General features: G+C 57.4%; 2 protein-coding genes across 5 annotated transcripts; one reads left to right on the top strand and one right to left on the bottom strand.

The window, feature by feature from the left end:
* Positions 1-574: 574 nt before the first annotated feature.
* SLC35G6 (solute carrier family 35 member G6) lies at positions 575-3582 on the bottom strand. Of its 2 annotated transcripts, none has more exons than XM_067022000.1 (2): positions 2572-3582; positions 575-2477 (listed from the first exon to the last, which is right to left on the bottom strand). In XM_067022000.1, the coding sequence occupies exon 2, from the start codon at positions 1916-1918 to the stop codon at positions 1082-1084; it is 837 nt and encodes a 278-aa protein (XP_066878101.1). In that variant the 5' UTR covers positions 1919-2477; positions 2572-3582; the 3' UTR covers positions 575-1081. The 2 variants fall into 2 exon arrangements, with proteins under 2 accessions (XP_066878101.1, XP_058902585.1); XM_059046602.2 differs by having other exon boundaries at positions 1060-2092.
* Positions 3583-3727: 145 nt separating this feature from the next.
* On the top strand, positions 3728-18864 carry ZBTB4 (zinc finger and BTB domain containing 4). Of its 3 annotated transcripts, XM_067021997.1 has the most exons (5): positions 3728-3861; positions 10781-10852; positions 12081-12150; positions 12600-13651; positions 14325-18864. In XM_067021997.1, the coding sequence occupies exons 4-5, from the start codon at positions 12609-12611 to the stop codon at positions 16255-16257; spliced, it is 2976 nt and encodes a 991-aa protein (XP_066878098.1). In that variant the 5' UTR covers positions 3728-3861; positions 10781-10852; positions 12081-12150; positions 12600-12608; the 3' UTR covers positions 16258-18864. The 3 variants fall into 3 exon arrangements, with proteins under 3 accessions (XP_066878098.1, XP_058902579.1, XP_066878099.1); XM_059046596.2 differs by lacking the exon at positions 10781-10852; XM_067021998.1 differs by lacking the exons at positions 3728-3861; positions 10781-10852 and adding an exon at positions 4334-4449.
* Positions 18865-18867: the final 3 nt, after the last annotated feature.

Here is an 18867-nt window from a genome sequence, read left to right on the forward strand (position 1 = left end):
CCCCCCCCACGCTGGAAAATGGTCTGTTCTGAGATTCGGTAATGAAGGAGGCGGGGCCGGTCGGATCCTCCCAAGTGGGTTCCCGAAGAGGGGGAGTACTGGAGCCGTCCTTGGTCATGAATATGCAGTAATCGTGCTGAATATGCAAGAACAGATCAACATGGCGAGGTCAATTGCTTGTCCGGAAGTAGCTGATATCTGTCGAGCGGCTTCCTGGGACGGGTGGGCATCTCCTTAGCCTCTAATGGGACGCTGTACGGAGCTCTCGTTCAGGATCCTCGACCTGAGCCGCTCGAAGAGGTCTCAGCTCAGAGGCCTTCTCCGAAGGACGTTGGCCACTGTCCGGGAGAGATCACGGGACCGCGACAATCCAGGAAAAGCAGATTGGCCATTGGGTGGGACACAAAAGTCCTGGGGGACTCAGGGTCAATGCATCTGAACATTAGGAAATCCTACCCCTTATGGAATATTTCAAAAATGGGGCGGGGGGGAGGTGCGGGGATCCCAAGGGATTCTCCAATAAGAGCAGGGGGTAGGACTTCCACTGTCCTTCCAAAGCAGAGATGACACCAACTGCACAGCCACATTCAGAGTGATCCTTGTTTGATGTCAATATCACGTCACCACCCCAAGGTGGGGAGGCATAACCACGAGGAAGGGAAACCATCGCTCAGGGAAAAAAGAAAAACACACTCCCTTCCCCCACCGCAGCTGCTTGCTCTGTTTGCCTGAAAGCCCCAGACACTCCAGCCCCAAGGCTTTTCTCTCTACCGCTGAGGGAAAAATCCTCCCGGTGGCTCATGGCTTTCCTGCCTCAGCCGCTTTGATCTGCTCCTCAGAACTCCCTTCAAGCCCCAGCCTAAACTCCAAATATGCTGCTCTCCAGGCTTGTTCCAGGTCTTCCAGGCAGTCTTCTAGGCAATCCCTCTCCACCGAGTCCCCAATTCACCCTTGACTCCAAGGGGTGTCACTCTCCCACACCAGTTCTTTTCCAGTCACTTGTTCTCCCATGTTTGTATTCCAGCTTTTTCTTCTATTTCCCCAGTCCCCCCACGCCCACCCCCAGGCTCTCAAGTTGATCTCACTCCACCTGCCCTTCCCTCTCACAGCTGAGGTTCTGGGCAGTGATGATGGCAATGCTGCCCAGCACCACCCCTGCCCCCATGATGTCAGAAGGTGCCACGGTCTCAGAGAGCACATAATACTGCAGCATCAGAGCCACCACCACCTCAGAGTGCAGGACGGCGCACACCACGGCAGGGTGGGCCTTGGTGACCGCATAACTCACACACACGAAGGAGAACAGGGCGAGGATTCCCACTGCCCCAACACAGCTCCAACTCAGAGGATCGTTAGGCAACACGGGGGTCTGCAGCAGAAAGAGGGCTGGCACGGAGCCCACCAGCCCCACCAAGCCAAACAGGAAGGCCACTGTCAGTAGACAGGAGGGGAAGTCCAGGGAGCGGTACACCAGGAGGCCCAGCGACAGAGCCAGGCCACCCAGGAAAGCAAGCACATAGCCCAGGGCAGTGTAGAGGCCTGTGGTCCCCTCCTGCAGTGTCCCTAGTCCAGGTCCCACAATGATGATGAGTCCCAGGGTGCTGCCCAACAAGCCACACCAGTCATAGCCGCTGAGACGCTGGCTCTCGAGGCAGAGGGCGAGGAGAGCAGAGCAGACGGTGGAAGAACCTTTGCGGACGGTGGCAGCGTTGCCAGCGGGCACCACCTGAACCGCACTGTAGGCGCATCCGATGCTGAGAACGTTGAACAGGGCGTGGAGGCAGGCCCGGCCCCGGACATTGGGAGGTCCCAAGAGGGGGTCACCACGCAGTTTAAGCAGCAGGGCAATAGGGAGGTGGAAGAGGCATCGACAGATGAGCAGCTCCAGCGAGGGTAAGTGGGAAGCCTGGTAAGCCATACGGGAGAAGGGGCCCACGAAGCCAGCGGGCAGGCCCCCACCCAGCAGGGCCACGAGCAGGCCCTTGGTGACATCAGAGGGCCGGCAGCGCTGGTGCAAGGGGAGGCTGGACGGAGTGGAGGGCGGTGATGGCTCGGTGAAGTCGGGCAGGTTGAAGTAGGGGTGACAGCCAGCCTGTTAGGGAGAAAGGAGCGCGGGCATTAGGGCAGCCATAGTCCAGGGGACCTGGGGTAGGGCGAATGCCAGGCTGGGTTCTGGGACCCTGTAGGGCAGTAGAAGGGGAAGCTGTCTTGCCGAGGAACTCTTGGGAGCTAGAAAGGGTCTGAAAGATGGATGAGGTGGTACAGTGTGGGCCTGGAGCCTCTAAAGCAGGAAGCAGGGAGTGAGCAGTCCTGGAGCATCGTGTTTCTCTGGATAAGCTGTTCCCAGGAGGAGAAGAGGACCCAGGCATGCTCTGTTGGTTTGAGGAAGGGGAGGCGGCCTCAGATGCTGTGTGTCTGTGTTGTCACAGGTTCCAGGGACGTCTGGGAACACCATTATGAATTTCGCTTGTGGGTGTCTAGGAAAGGTGGGAAGTTTTAGAAAAGGAGGGGGAAGGGAGCAGCCAGGAGCTACAGGGAAGGGGGCTGTGCTCCCCTGCGCGCCACACTCACCATATTTCCTTGGACTTCCTCCTCTCCTCCTGGCTCAGGGGCTCTGGGCCCTTCAGAGCTCCAGCTATTGTGAGCTAGTTGGAGGGGTGGCAGAGTTCTTCCCTGGAACCTCCCTGAGGTGGGGGTGGGCCGATTTTCTCATTGTTTCCAACTCTGCTTGCTTTACATTTTTGTGACTCCAGAGTCTGTCTGATTCTTTTTTTCCCTCTTTTAAACTACCTCTGTGATGAGACATCTTCGGTTTTTGGTTAATTTGTTTACTTATGTCTTGCCCGATTTCAGAAAGGTTTTATGGAAAGGACCTCTGAGGGCCAGCTCCTCTTTCTCCTGAGTTTTGAATTTTTGAACACCTGGGAGGAGTCTCTGTCTGGGACTGTCCCTCTGGAGTTTCAGGAATGTGTTTCTCCTCTGTGTGCTTCCACCTGGTGGTGTTGGTGCTGTCCCAGGAGGTCCACACCAAGTCCTCTGCATTTACGCAGAGTATATACATGTGGATATTTCTGCCGGTGGAAACAAAATAGCAAGCTGCGTGTTCATCTGCGCTGGTAGCCATTTACGTGTACCTGTTCTGTAGGGCTGGGGCGTTCCCAGCTCGCGGCCTGGGGAGGGGGGGCGGGGGGGGGTCCCTGTGCATTTCTGGAGAGGGAGTCTGTGTATGTGTGTGTTTCTCCAGGGCTGCCCCTTTGAGTGTGTTGAGGCTGGGTCTGCGGGTCCCATTGGGCCTGATTGTGAGCCTGCCACGTTGTGTGTCTGCGGAGAGGGTGTGCGTGCTCTGGGCGGTGTGCACCACTGAGTGAAGGGCGTGCAGGGGGCGGGGGGGGGGAGGAACCCCTTCCCAGGGAGTGGGTGGTCGTGCGGCCCCGCGCCGCTGCTGCTGCAGCGAGGCCCGCGCCTAGCTCAGTGCCCACCCGTCCGGCCGCCCTGCGTGGCGCCGTTCCCTTCCCGGGATCGGTCAGGGCGCAGGCCGTCGGGCGCGCTCGCCCCGAGCCCGAGCCCGAGCCCGGAGCCTGGTGTCTGTGCCGGCTGCGCTGCGCCAGCCTCCTCTCGGCGGCGGCGGCGGCGCTGGGGGGGTACTGTTTCCGGGGGTGGGGGTGGGGGTAGGACCGGGGCGGGGGGAGCCGATGATGTCAGCGGCGGCGGCGGCGGCGGCGGCGGGGCCGGGCCGGGGCCGGGCGCTGGGGGGGCCGGGGCCGGAGCCGGAGCTGGAGCTGGAGGCGGGCGAAACCGGAGCGGCCGGGGGCGGCCACGGTGATGAGTCGGGCCTGGCGGACGCGGCGCCATCGCAGTCAGGTGGGCCCCGGGGCGAACCGGGCAGGGCCAGGGCGGACCGGAGCCAACAGCCGGGCCCCCTCCCCGCTGCCCGGTGCCGCGGGGGCCCAGGCCGCGCCCCGCGCCGCGACCGCTCCCCTTTGGGGTTGACCTGGGGGCTCAGGGGTCGGGGGCTGAATCTGGCCCCGCCTCCAGGCGCGCAAGGCGCTGGTGGGGCGACTAAGGGGGCCCGGGTACGGCGTCCGACCCAGAGGCGGCCGGGGGGCGCGATCGCCTGGGGCCGTGGAAAGGGCCGCGCTCATTCCTCGCTTGAAGGGTTAATTCTGCAGCCCAGTGTCCCCCTCCCCCCGTGGGGCACGTTGGGGTGGGGCGGGGCGGGTGTGAGCCCGGGCCGGCGCTGCAAGCCGCTGGGAGGGTGATGGCGTAGGAGCCAGGCGGGTGGGGGGGGCGCAGGGAGGAGGGGGGAGGGGTGGGCCGCCGAGCGCCCCAGAGTTGGGGTGTGCGGGGTGCGCAGGGCGAGCAGGCGACCCGGAGACGCCGCGCCGTCGGGGCAGGGTTGTGGCTGTGAGTCCTGGAGCTTGTGTGTCTCCTGCTGTGTTGTGGGGCAAGGTAAACCTCTCCTGGTCACCACTGTTGGCTGGTGTGGCAGCCAGGGGTCCTGCAGGGCCCTCCCGGGCCATGGGGACAGAAAGCCAGACGGAAGGGGTCCAGTGTTGTGGGGCAGAATTACAAGATGTGGCCTTGTGGCTTTGGGTGACAGGTCCGCATTTGAAGCTGGGCACAGTACCAGCGGAGTTTGTTCGGTGTGGGGTTTTATGTTTTACACCGGCGTGTGTTTTCTTGCACATATGTGTCTGGCGCTGCACATATGAACTATTTGGGAACTGTTGTTTTTGCGTAGCTGGCGAAGGGTAAGTGCTGTGGAGGGCGCCGGAGTGCAGGGTGTTTGTTGTGTGCCCAGCTGGAGGGGGCAGTTGTGTACCATTGAGTCTGAGTGGGAAGGTGTCGGGTCCGGTCCCGTTCATGCGGCCCTGCTGAGGTGTGGTCCAGTCTCGGAGAGGATGGCCCGCTGGATGGGTTCTTGGGTCCATGTGACGATCAGGTGGCACGGGGGAGGGAGGGCGCGGGGGGTGCATGTCTAGAACTCAGGTCCCGCGGGTCCTGCAGGAAGTGAGAAGCCCCAGGGTGTGTCTCAGGTACCCACAGGGCGGCTGGCACCAGTGTGAGGTGCCCTGGGTGGAACATGCAGGTTGTGTTTATGGGATCGGGGGCAGCCGAGCGAGGGGAAGGTTGTATGTTTGCGACATTCCCTACGGGATTCTTTTGTGACGTCGTTTTGTGGGAGTCCATCTGTGCTGTTGGGCTGGGAAGCGAGCTGGTCAGAAAACACTTGTGGGGAGGGCGATGGCGTGACAAGGGCCTTGTGGGCCTCGGACTCCGGAGATCAGCCGCGAGCTGTGTGTGCGTGCCTGCCTCTGCGTGTTGGAGTGGCCGTGTGGGGCTGCTGTGGGGATATGTTATGAAGAAGGCGGGGAGATAAATATGGGGCAGAGCAAGGGCAGCAGGCGGGAGGCCTGGGTGTTGTCGGACAGCCCAGCTAGTCTATGCAGGGTCTGTGTGCTAGCCCCTCACCGGCCCGCCCAGCGCGTCAGGGTCACCGGGTGGAGAGGCCTGGCGGCTGCGAGGAAACTCAATTTGGACGGAGCGGCTCCTTGGCCATGTTTATGTAAAGGCCGGGTGTGACTCTTGTCACTGAAATGGAAAAAAGAAACATGAAGTTTTCAGTCTCCTCCTCCTGCTTCAACCCTCTCTCTGCCTCCCTTGCAGGGATCTCTGCTTTTCTGTCTCTTCTGCGACCGTGGAAGGGTCTGGGAATGGAATTTGCTCGCTAGGCAGATTCCTCAGAACAGGTTTTCCTCACCTTTGGGGCCCAGGCCCTTCTGTAGATGTGTGTGTGTGTGTGTGTGTGTGTGTGTGTGTGTGTGTGTTCGAAGTGTACATACTGCTGTGGTCTGCGCCTGGCCTGGCAGGGAGGGTGCATATGCAGGGGGGCAGGGAGGACACTACGGCCAGGCCCCCGTGCACGGGGGCGTGCTGGCTGCTATGTCAGGCCTGCACGACAGGTGCACCACAGCCTGGTGGAGGGCAAGGAGGCCTAGACTAGACCTGAGGAGTTCGGGCCCTACCACTTCCTCGCTGGCCCCTTCCCTAAGTGAGCCTCAGTTCCTCATCTTTAAAATGGGGCTAATCACCTGCCCTGTCTGTCTTCCAACAGGGCTGTAGGTAGGTAGCACATGGAAAACGTACCTGGAAAGTAGCTACAGTCTGGGGTCAGCCACTATCAGCCACTATCAGCCCAGCACTGAGCCCCTTCCTGGGGCTCAGGTTAATAACAGGTTAATAACAACAGTAAACACTTATTTAACACTGTGCAACAGACACTGTCCTCAGTGCTTTTACCTATGGTCACTCATTTAGTCCTCCCAACGCCGCGTGGAAATAGGAGTTCTAATTACCTCCCTTTTTCAGATGAGCCAGCCGAGGCCCAGAGAAGTAATTTGCCCAAAGCCACTTAGCTAGTAAGAAGTAAAGCTGGATTTGAACCCAGCCAGTCTGATTCCAGATCATGTGCTCTTTATACGTGTCCTCTAGTGCCCTTTTGAAGCTTTCTGTGGGCCTCTCTGTGCACCACCCCCGCCAAACACACACACACACTTCTGCCCAATTTCTGCAGAACTTAACACCTGCACCAATCCATTTCAGAAAACTGGTGTGTTTAGACAGTGACTTAGGGAGTCTCAGCCTGGGAGGGAGAACCTAGCATCTGCTACTGGATACTGGCCTCAGGAGCACGAAACATTGATGAACCGGGCAAAGGAGAGATCGTTCTTGTCCTGAGGGTCAGGGAGGGCCCAGAGGGAGATGGCTATTTGAGGTACATCTTAACATTTTGGAGGGATTTGGGGAAGAGGCTGGGGGAAGGTTGTATTTCTAGCAGGAGAACCAGCATAGGCGAGGGCAGGGAGGTGTGGGACTGCTGAGGATGGAGAGCACGGCGTGTGCTCAAGGGGAGATCCATGCAACGCAAGAATAGAGAAAGAAGATGGGAATTAGACTCGAATGCTCGGCTGAGGAATTTGAGCTTTATTCTGGAGTGGAGGCCCGAGAAGGTTTCTGAGCCCAGGAGTGATGCCACCTGAGCTGCTTCGGGGCCGTTGATCCTCGGTGAGAGGAAGGCTGGATGGTGGAAGCTAAGACCAGAAGCAGGGGACTAGCTGGGAGGCCGTGGCCTTGGACCATGAGAGTGTTAACAAGGCCCTGAGCTAGTTTGGGGGCCAGAAGCAGGTTAGAGGCCATTCCGAAGCTGGGCCGCAGGGAATTCCCTGGCAGTTCAGTGGTTAGGACTCCACACTCTCACTGCTGAGGGCCGGGGTTCGATCCCCGGTCGGGAAGCTAAAATCCCCTAAGCCGCACAGCATGGCCAAAAAAGAAGACGAAAAACAAAAAAAAACTGGGTTGCATATTTGATCAGACTCAGTGGCTGCTGGATGTGGAGAGTGAGGGAAAGGGTGGAGTCAGACGTGACACAGTTACCATTGAGCACGTGAGACCTTGCGTGGTGAGTGGTGATTTCGGCAGCCCGCTGGCCCCGGGGATGTGGCAGAGGGGAGGACCCTGCATCTGGGTTCACACAGGCCTGGATTTGAATTTTGACTCTGCTGCTCACACGCTGTGTGACCTTGAGCAAGGTAAATCCCTCTGTGAGCCTCAGTTTCCTCATCTGTAAAACTGGGATAATATAAATGCCAACTTTGGGCGGCTGAGGAAACCATTAAATGAGGCAACGCATGTAAAGCCCTGGAGGTAAATCAGGCAAAGCGTGAGCACCCTGGAAGCGGTCAAGTTACGCTCGCCACCCCCAGCTCCTGGCCAAGTCAGTCCAGGACTGAGGACGGCGTCTTTCCTGAAGGTGGACACACTCCAGGACGACTTTAAGAAAGCAGGTTCATTCATTTACCCAAAATGTTTTTGATCTCCCACTGTGTATCAGGCACTGTTCTAAGCACTGGAGGTAGCAGTGGACAAAGCAGACAAAAACCTCTCCCTCCCCTGGAGCTTACAGTCTAGCGATGAATGAACAGTATGTCTTACTAAATGCCAAGGAGGAAAATAAAGTAGGGGAGAGGGATAGGGAGTTTGGGGAGGTACAGGGCGGCCAGGGGAGGGCCTTGGGGGGAAGGTGACTTTTGAATCAAGGCTTAAAGGAGATGGGGCAGCAAGGCATGAGGCTACCTGAGGAAAGAACATGCCAGGCAGAGGGAACAGCAAGAGGTGGAACACGTGTATCTGGTGGCAGCCCTCAGATCCGCACCTCAGTCACACCTCTAAGATCACACAGCCAGTTAAGAGTAGAGAAATGGTAAAAACAAACTAAAAACCACAGAGCCATCAAACCTACCCTGAAGCCTGATTTCTGCCCCTTTTTCTTCACCACTTCCCCCCACCATTTTCCGGGACTGAGTTCCAAGATGATAATAAGAGCTATAGCACTTCCTGAGCATTTGCTGCATGGCAGGCACTCTTGTATGTACTGCTAGTCATCAGCTCGTTTATTCTTTACAACCCTGTGTAGTGGGCGCTTCTCATTATCCCCACCTCGTCGACAAGGAAACTGACATACACAGAGGTTAAGTAACTTGCCCAGGGTCCCATAACTAGTGTCTTCTCCACCTCCCATAAACCCTTGCAGGGCAGTGGCCACTAGCGGGGCAGTTGAACTCGGGAGAGCAGGGTCCAAACCCAGCTTGGTTAGCAGTGAGACCAGGGGCAAATCACCCCGTCACTACGCTCTCTCTACCTGCAAGTGAGGTGTCTAGAGTATTTAAAGCCTCAGTTTCCTCATCTGTACAATGGGGTTGACACTAGCCCCTGCCTCACTGTGGTCCTTTTGAGTGTTGAGATAATGCAGATAAAATGCTTAGCACTGGATTCGGCACATAATATTTTTCTCATCAATGGCAGCTCCAAGTACCATGATGATGATGGTTCTAGATGGTCTCCAAGGGCCAGGCCAGCCTTGGACCTCTATGGTTCTAAAAAGCCTCGATAGGCCTTGTCCAGATATCTTGGCAGTCAGCACACAGCCATGCCTCAGTAGGCGCCAAGCCCATGGCTGTGCAGGTGGGCAGGCCTGGCCAAGGGGGTGAGTGGGGGCCAGAATCACGCTTTGCTGTGCGTGGCTGCTGCCTTATGGAGGAAGAGGCCTTTCCTCTATTTTTTTCCCCTTCCTCTAATTTTCACAAAGGTCCTAGATGGGCTGGTGGCAGCCCTAGTGGGTGCTGTTGAAAGAAAAACATAACTGTTTTCCTATACACTCAACTCATGACACTTCTGACACGAAATGTGTGGGGTTTTCTCCCCACACTGACCAGTTCTCTGACACTAGCGGGGTGTCCTACAATTCAGTTCAACTCCAATACTGTCTGCCTGGAGATAGCATCAGATCCCAGAGGTTAAGGGCTCAGTCCCACAAGGCTGCCCCCACTTCAGATACCAGTTTGCAAGCCCAGACCTCCAGTAGTTTATTTTTTTTTTTAAAGCTTTTACTTTTATTTTATTTTATTTATCTCTTTGGCCGTGCCGCGCGGCCTGTGGGATCTTCGTTCCCTGACCAGGGATTGAACCCGTGACCCCTGCGGTGGCAGCACGGAGTCCTAACCACTGGGCCACCAGAGAATTCCCCAGACCTCCTGTACTTCTGACTGACCATCAAGACATCGGGCTTTCTCACGACCCCACCCTCAGACTTGATAATTTGCTAGGATGGCTTACAGAACTGAGGGAAATACTTACATTTATTGGTTTATTATATAACAAAGGGTATGATAATAGCCAAATGAAGAGGTATGGAGGGCGAGGTCTGGAAGGGTCCTGAGTACAGGAGCTTCTGTCTTCACAAAGTTGGGGTGCGCTACCCTCTCGCCATGGGGATGTGTTTAGCAACCAGAAGCTCTCTGAACCCCATAGTTCAGGGACTTTTATGGAGGCCTCATCACATAGGCATGATGGATTATTAACTGAGTCTCCAGGCCCTCTTCTCTCCCCAGAGGCAGTGGGGGGGACTGCGGCTGAAAGTTCCAAACTTCTAATCATGGCTCTGCCTTTCTGGTGACCAGCCCGCATCCAGGATCCCACCAAGAGCCGCCTCATTAGAACAAGAGACACTCCTATCACCCAGGAAATTCCAAGGAGTTTAGGAGCTTGATGTCAAGAGCTGGGCTCAAAGACCAAATGTTAGAATAAGATTCTCCTAGCACCCCTGTTACTTGGGAAATTACAAGAGTTTTAGGAGCTCTGTGTCAGCAGTGGGGACAAAGACCAACTATATTACAGTTGACCCTCGAACAGTGTGCGGGTTAGGGGCGCAGACGGTCCACGCCGTGGAAAATCCAAGCATAGCCTTACAATCGGGCCTCCATATCCAAGGTTCTGCATCCTCGGATTCAACCAACCTCGGATCGTGTAGTGCTGTCATATTTACCATTGAAAAAAATCCACGTGTAAGTGGACCTGTGCAGTTCAAACCTGTGTTGTTCAAGGGTCAACTTTATTTCTTGTTATATCACGGTATCACAGCTGTAAACATGGCCTGCATCCTGATGTGATATAATCAAGAACGCAGGCTTTTGAGCCAAACTTCCTGGGATCAGATCCCAGCCCTGCTACTAACTGGTCACATATCCTTGGGCAGCTACCTGGCATCTCCAAGCCTCAGCCTGTCACTTTAAAGTCAAGAAGCTAACTGCTAACTTTTAGGGTAGTGATGAGGAACAAATGAGGTAATGCAAGTAAAGCATCAACTCTTGGGGGTCCCTGTCGGCTGGTGGCTGTCACAGAAGGGAGTGGGAGGCCTTGCTCTCTTTCCCCATTTTGCCAACAGAACTGAACACCAGACCGCGAACGGGGCCCCTTCCCCTGGATTCCTGACCCACCTGCAATCCAGCAACTGATGGTGAGGCACTTGACCTAGGTGTGTGCCTGGCAGTCGGGGCTGTTAGAACTTCTGACTATCACCCCTCTTTACCACCCTCCTCCTCCTCCGGGAGAGAACTCAGAGCAGTCTTTTGGGAACATGAAATGGGCTGTGGAGGGGAGGCATCTTAGTCCAGACAGTATGAGTAATAAATGGGAAGAGAGTGTTTTCTGGGGGGTGGGAATTGTATAAGGAACTCCTGACGCAGGACACCTTGGAGGTCACGTGTGACCCAGGGCGTGCGCAAGGGGAGGGCTCCCAGGCTTCACGGAGGGTGGATGAGAGGGGCTGAGAGCTGTGCTCTCAGGTCAAGAGGCCTGGGTCTGTGAACAGGTCCCACCTGTTAGGACCATCTCCGTGTGTCTTTGGCTAAGTTACTACATGGCTCTGGAATTGAGATCTTCAACTGAAAAATTAGCCCCCAAAGCCGAGGCTGTGAGGTGCTTTCTGGGCAGCGACCACCGCAGCTCACATTTGGGCTGCCTGCTATTCCTTTTGGATGAGTCTCCCAGCAAGAGTGAGATAGGGGTTGCGTTCCCCACCCGCCCCCTTTCAAGCCAACGTCCCAAAGCCACCAGCTCTCAGACTAAGGAGTGGGACCCAAGCTTCCTCACTTCCGGGCTGGTGGCCTTTGAGTGCCCTTCAGAGATCGGAGCAAGCTGGCGCGTGTGCAAGAGTTCGTGGTCTTCAGTGGTCACCTGGCACCTAGGCCAGAAACCCCCTCTAAGATTTAATGTAAGAGGTCCTCTCCTAATTTGAATATCTAGCAGCTTGGTCCAATGAAAAAGCTCAATCTATTTTGATATGTAAATGAGACTATTATAGTGAAAGACAACATGCAAATCTTTGATCTCCTTTGAGCCCCGGAAGATTGGGCCAAAGGGACTCGAGAATGATCCAGCAGGCTTCCCTGGACCTACGGGATTGCACTGTGCTCCTGGATCGTTTGGAGGCAAATTGGGAATGTGCAAATTATCTTGTTCCTGCACTTCTGGGGGCCGGCAGCACAAGGCTTTGTAATAATCGGTGTGAACTCCTAGGTCCAACTGGAGGCAGCTCAGCAAATAACCTGTCGGGCTCCCAGGAGGGTCAGCGTCTGCAGAGCAGCCCGGGCCTCGTTGGCCCTGCACGCTGCGCCACACCCCACCTCCTGGGTCCCCTCCCGCCCGGTTCCCTTCCTGAGGACGCGGTTTCTGTTTCCCCACAGAGGGAAGAGGCCTGGCAGGAGGGACTCGCTGAGCCACCCCCGCTCTGCTCCATGTTGGCTGTGCTCTCAGGTGAGGTGGTGTGAGAGGTCTGCCCCGCGGGAGACTGGGCCTGAGGCAGCAGGCCAGCAGAGCAGCCATGTTGTCCAGGCCGGGGAGTCCTGAGAAATGGTCAGCAGCGGCTGTGGGGCCTCCCTCCCCCTCCCAGTGGGAGAGAGGTGTCCATTGCTTATTACCTCGCTAGTCTGTGACTTGGAAGTCTTGACCCCTGACCTTCATCAAGACCTGAGGTGTTCCTGGCCTCTTCCAGCCCCCGACGTTTGACACACGGGCGTTGGATGCTGGCCGGACGTGGGGTGGCTAAGGTTAACCCCTCACTTCTGTGACCAGAAGTCAGTCAGCCTTCCACCCGTCTCTGGCCAACAGCCTCCAACCCCCTCCCAGCTCACCTCTGATTTTAGAGGCCCCTGCCCTCTGCCCAGCCTCTGAGATCCTCTCCTGGCCTCTTCTCCTCCATCTAGGCTGGCGCCATGCCCCCCCCAGCAGAAGTGACAGACCCGTCCCATGCCCCCGCCGTCCTGCGCCAGCTCAATGAGCAGCGGCTCCGTGGCCTCTTCTGTGATGTCACCCTCATAGCCGGAGACACCAAGTTCCCTGCTCACCGCAGCGTCCTGGCTGCTTCTAGTCCCTTCTTCAGAGAGGCCCTGCTCGCTTCAGCCCCACTGCCCCTCCCACCAATTACTGGGGGCTCTGCCCCCAACCCTGCCTCCACCACAGCTTCCTCCTCCTCCTCCTCCTCCTCTTCCTCCTCCTCTCCCCCTCCACCCTCACCTCCCGCTTCATCCCCACCCCGGGTCCTGGAGCTGCCAGGGGTCCCAGCGGCCGCCTTCTCTGATGTCCTCAATTTCATCTACAGTGCCCGTCTGGCACTGCCTGGTGGTGGAGGGGACGGGGCAGCCGTGGCGGAGATCGGCGCTCTGGGGCGGCGTCTGGGCATCTCCCGCCTGCAGGGCCTGGGGGAGGGAGGCGATGCCTGGGTACCTCCTGCGCCAGCCCCCATGGCCACCTCGCAGCCTGAAGAAGACAACTTCGGGCCTGGGCCGAGGCCAGCCGGGGAGTGGGAGGGTGACAGGGCTGAGGCCCAGGCCCCTGACTCACAGCCCCCCCTGCCCCGGCGGCCCCTCCCCTGCCCCCGATGCGGGAAAAGCTTCATCCATCCCAAGCGGCTGCAGACCCATGAGGCACAGTGTCGTAGGGGGGCCAGCACTCGGGGGTCTGCAGGGCTGGGAGCCGGGGGCTCTGGCCCCAGTGGCCCTTCAGGAGTGGACGCCTCAGCCCTGCCCCCACCAGTGGGCTTCCGAGGTGGTCCCGAGCACGTGGTGAAGGTGGTGGGCGGCCACGTGCTGTACGTGTGCGCGGCCTGTGAGCGTTCCTACGTGACCCTGTCCAGCCTGAAGCGGCACAGCAACGTACACTCGTGGCGGAGGAAGTACCCCTGCCGCTACTGCGAGAAGGTGTTCGCCCTGGCCGAGTACCGTACCAAGCACGAGGTGTGGCACACCGGGGAGCGCAGGTGAGTCGCCTGCACGGCCGGGGATGGGGGGGGTGGGGGTCACGTGGGACCTTGTCCACTCAGGGATCACAGGGACAAGGGAGAGAACGGGCAGAGCGTGGGGCCTAGAAAATCATCCTGAGACGCCGGCTCACCCACTAGCCCCTGCTCGCCTGCTTTCCATTGCTCACCCTTCCGCGCCCCTTCAGCCCCATTGCCTCCCGCCGACGTTGATTAGCACCTCCAGGCGTCACGTCCTGGCTTGGTGACGTGGAAAAGACCGAGGAAGAGGAAGAGAAAGCTGCTTCATGGGACAGGGCTATGGGGGGGGCTCAGGCATGTCCACCAACAGTTGTAATGCACCCCTGTTCATAAGACATGTCCCCATCCTGTCACGTGAGCTTCAGAAGAAGGCTTTGGCGGTTAGGCAAGGTATGTGATTATTCCCAGTTCACAGACGGAACAGCTGAGGCCTGACATCTCACAGCCAGCGGGGGGCACTGTACTAGGACTGGTGTCCTTTCTGAGGCTGGCAGGGTGAGACCGGCAGCCTGAAAGGAGGGTGAGCGAACGGCTGGGGCAGTTCAAGGTCTGAGTGGAGGCAGGAAGGGACGTGGGAAGCTGAGGCCCTAGCTTCAGGGCCCCTGACTCAACTGGCTCTGTCCCCGCCCTGTTCCATGCCGTCCTGGCCCAGGTACCAGTGCATCTTCTGCTGGGAGACCTTTGTCACCTACTATAACCTGAAGACCCACCAGCGAGCCTTCCATGGCATTAGCCCGGGCCTCCTAGCCAGTGAGAAGACGCCCAATGGAGGCTATAAGCCCAAGCTCAACACCCTCAAGCTGTACCGCCTGCTCCCCATGCGGGCGGCCAAGCGGCCCTACAAGACCTACAGCCAGGGAGCCCCCGAGGCCCCCCTTTCTCCGAGCCTCAACACTCCGGCCCCTGTGGCGATGCCGGCCAGCCCGCCACCCGGACCCCCACCTGCCCCAGAGCCCGGCCCCCCGCCGTCTGTCATCACTTTTGCCCACCCGGCTCCCTCTGTCATTGTACATGGGGGTAGCAGCGGTGGGGGAGCAGGGAGTGGGCCGGCCAGCACAGGGGGGGCCCAAGCCGCCTCAGTCATCACTTACACTGCTCCGCCACGGCCCCCCAAAAAACGTGAGTACCCGCCGCCTCCCCCCGTGCCTGCAGCTGCCCCAGCCAGCCCGGCCCCAGCCGGCAGCCCAGCCACAGCCACGGAGGAGGCCAAGGGCCGGAACCCACGGGCCGCAAGGACTCTGACCTACACGGCCAAGCCAGCTGGTGGGCTTGGCGGGGGCGGGGGTCCCCCTGCAGGGCCTGGCCGGGGTCCCTCTCAGCTGCAGGCTCCACCTCCACTGTGTCAGATCACTGTACGGATCGGTGAGGAGGCTATTGTCAAGCGCCGCATCTCAGAAACTGACCTGCGTCCTGGGGAGCTGAGCGGAGAGGAGATGGAGGAGAGCGAGGAGGAGGAGGAAGAGGACGAGGAGGACGAGGAGGAGGAAGAGGAGGACGAGGAGGAATCGAAGGCTGGCGGGGAGGACCAGCTCTGGAGGCCCTACTACTCGTACAAGCCCAAGCGCAAGGCTGGAGCCGCAGGCCCGGGCAGCAGCGGCGGCGGCGGGATGCCCAGAGGCCGCCGGCCGCCTCGCTGGAGACAGAAGCTGGAACGGAGGAGCTGGGAGGAGACCCCGGCGGCCGAGGGCCCCGCAGGGCGTGCCCGTGGCGAGCGGAGGCACCGCTGCGGGGACTGTGCCCAGACATTTGCCACCCTGAGGAAGCTGCGCAAGCACCAGGAGGCCCACGGCGGGGCCTCGCACAACTCCCGGGCCGGACGGAAGCCTTCCACCCGCTTCGCCTGCCCTCACTGCGCCAAGGTGTGCAAGACGGCAGCCGCCCTGAGCCGCCACGGGCAGAGGCATGCTGCCGAGCGGCCCGGGGGTACCCCCACGCCTGTCATTGCCTACTCCAAGGGCTGCGCTGGCACCCGAGCCGGGGACGTCAAGGAGGAGGCTCCCCAAGAGATGCAAGTCTCCTCATCCAGCGGGGAGGCGGGCGGCGGGAGCGCTGCTGCTGAGGAAGCTTCCAAAACCGCCTCGCTCCAGGACCCTGTCATCTCAGGGGGGGAGGAGCCCTCAGTGGTGGCAGGAGGGGGTACCTATGCATACCCACCCGTGCAGGAATTTCCACTGGCTCTAATCGGGAGCGGCCGGGAATCTGGCAGTGGCAGGGGAAAAGCTGGGAGTGAGGGCCCAGTGGGGGCTGGGCGGGGGGACCGGATGGAGGGGATGGGGGCTGCCAAAGTCACCTTCTACCCTGAGCCCTACCCACTCGTCTATGGGCCCCAGCTTCTTGCCGCCTACCCTTACAACTTCAGCAACTTGGCCGCTCTCCCAGTTGCTCTTAACATGGTCCTACCTGATGAGAAGGGTGGGGGGGCCCTTCCCTTCCTACCAGGGGTCTTTGGCTACGCAGTCAATCCTCAAGCAGCACCCCCTAGCCCCCCAACTCCACCGCCCCCAACTCTCCCTCCACCAGTCCCCCCTAAGGGAGAAGGGGAAAGGGCGGGGGTTGAAAGAACCCAGAAGGGAGATGTGGGGTGAGCTCTGGGCCCAGATCCCCCCTTTCACCAGATGCCACCTTCCCTGAACCCCCGCCACTACCAGCTCCCTGGCCTCCCTGCCCCTTGGGAGCCCCTCCACACTCTTGTGCAGGGACTTGGGGGCCTCTGGAGCTCAGGGGTCAGGCTGCTTTGTGTGAGATTGTAGTTTTCCCTCCACCTGGGAAGGGATCTTTGGTGGTTCCTCTCTCAGTTCTCCTCCAGGGAATGGCCTCCGTGAGGGGCAGGGCCAGCTCCCATCCCTTCTCCAGCCCTTGGGGCAACTGAGCAATATACTTAAATGAATCTCTACTCGTAGCCCCCACCAGCTCTGAATGTCTAACCCGCCCCCCTGATTCGTAAACCTAGGGGAAAACCATCTTTCTCACCTAATGTTCCCCCCTTGTTCTGAAGCTTTCTCTAAGCCCTTGCCCAGATGCTTCCCAGCACATTCCATCCTTTGTGGCCCAGGGCCTGGACCAGACCATTGTGATACCTGACGCTTACCCACCTATGAGTGTGGCTTTGGATTCCATTCTTCCCGAGGGTGGGTTTCCGTGCCCGTTTCCTTCACACTAAGATGCCATCCCTTCCTTGGCTTCCATGCCTTTGGATCTTCCATATTCCTCCTTATACTCCTAGACTCTGGAGATGGCCTCTCCCATCCAGGTCAAGGAGGTGCTGGGGGGAGGGCTACCTATCTGTTCCATGGCTGAGTACTTTCCCAGCCCAGGGCAGCACCAATCTCAGCCCTATTTTGACCCTCAAATCTAGTGAGCCCCATACTCTTCCAAGGCAAAGGAAGTGGGTAGATTGCACCTCTTCCTGCCTCTACATATGGCCTCTTCTGGGCTAAACCAGATTTGGGGGCCAGGAGGGAAGAGCTCTATATGGGATGGGGAAGGGAATCTACTTTCTCCCTGTTTTTTTCCTGATGGTTTCTCCCAGACTAGACCAAATAGCCAGAAAAATGGATGGGGGTTGGATGGGTGGGTAAGCCCAAGATTTGCACATGACCTCCCATCCTTACCTTAACCCCCCTTTTCCCCCAGTATCACTTCCCTCACCGATCACTCCAGATGGTTTTTGGGGAACCATCCTACTCCCTTGGTGGGCTTTGGGGTATCCCCACCAACTTTCCCTGCAAAATAGCACCTTACACCCCATCTTTGACTCAGTTCCCCACACCCAAAGATCCCAGCCTAGGGATGGGGTACAGGGACCTTATAAGTCCCTAATCCCTAATTTGCACTAGTTAACCCTGGTCAGGGGTCCCTATGTTTCCTTCCAGCGGGGGAGTTGAAGAAATGTTTGCTCCTAATTCTCTTTGATAACTGGGCGTCCCCACTCTGTGATTGGATGAACATTTTCCATCCACCCACCTCCCCCCCCCAAGAAAAAAAAAAACAGCTCACGAGGGGAGAGCCAGTTTGGGGGAGCAAATTTGAAAAATGGGAATTAGAGGAGTGCAGTTTAAAAAGGGGAAAAGTTGTCAACAAAATGGCAGCCTTTTTCTCAGCTACTGTTTTTTGGGGCCAAGATGGCTGCCCTCTCAACTGATGCTGAAAGGGCAAGATCATGGCTTTAGGAGGGAGGGGGTTCGTGGGGAGGGGCAGGAGCATCCTCCTGCCTCTTCTCGCCCTCCCAGCATATGGAAAGGGGAGGTTTTCGACAGGCTCCCTGAATGTTAACCACGGAGGAGTGTCGCTCCTTCACTCCTCCTCTGTCTCTTTGCACTTTTCTTGGTCTTGGCCACAGTCCGAGTGAAGAGTTTCCTACTGAATGTACCATACCGAGTTCCAATTTTTAAGGGGGAGAAAAGTTTAAAACGGGGAAAAATGCAAAAAAAAAAAAAAAAAAAAAAATCACTAAAAAAATTCCCACAAATCTTGTTTCTGGCACTTTAGAAAAACTGCGAAAAAAAAATACATAATAAAGAATACATATATATCTACACACAAATTATATATATAAAAATATATATATATATACACAGCGGAACCACAAGAGAGACTGAGGAAGGCCTTGGAGGCAGGGGGCAGATGCGATAACAGTCCCCCTATATCCTTAACCTGCACTCCTCTGAGGCAAAAAGGCACAGAGATGGAAGGGATTGAGGATGGACCAGGGAATTCGAATTTCAGAACAGGTCGAAATTCTAAAACCATGGACATTTTGGGAGAACTGAGACTGTAGACATTTATTTTTTTGAAAATATGATTTAGGAAAACCGTTTCCAGAATTTGGCGGTTCTGGGCAACAAAGGAGATTGTGGCGAAATGGCGATTAAAATACATGTGTCTGAGTTGGGGAACTTGAATATTGTGAATTTCACATGTTGGAAATTTGGGATTTCGCAACTTTGTCTTTTGAAAATTATCAAGTCCTGTCAGTTTGTGCCCTCTTTCCCCATGTTCCCTGGGAAGAAGGGTGACGGTGGAGTGGGAAGGCCACTGGTTCTGTGCCACAGCACGCAAGATTTAGAATTCTACAGACTCTAGCTCTATACGTAGTGAGGACCCAGATTTAGAGAAACTGACCAATATTTATCTCCGCATTTGTGTGTGTCCAACTCTCTAGGCCAATAAACCAACGAGACAAACGAACTGTGCTC

The sequence above is a fragment of the Kogia breviceps genome, chromosome 19 (assembly GCF_026419965.1).
Source record: "Kogia breviceps isolate mKogBre1 chromosome 19, mKogBre1 haplotype 1, whole genome shotgun sequence".
In the NCBI taxonomy this organism is placed as follows: domain Eukaryota; kingdom Metazoa; phylum Chordata; class Mammalia; order Artiodactyla; family Physeteridae; genus Kogia; species Kogia breviceps.

Coding starts and splice junctions, on each gene's coding strand:
- ZBTB4 (XM_067021997.1), top strand. CDS start 12,609: ATGCCCCCCCCAGCAGAAGTGACAGACCCGTCCCATGCCCCCGCCGTC. Junction 13,652..14,324: donor TGGCACACCGGGGAGCGCAG/GTGAGTCGCCTG, acceptor GTCCTGGCCCAG/GTACCAGTGCATCTTCTGCT.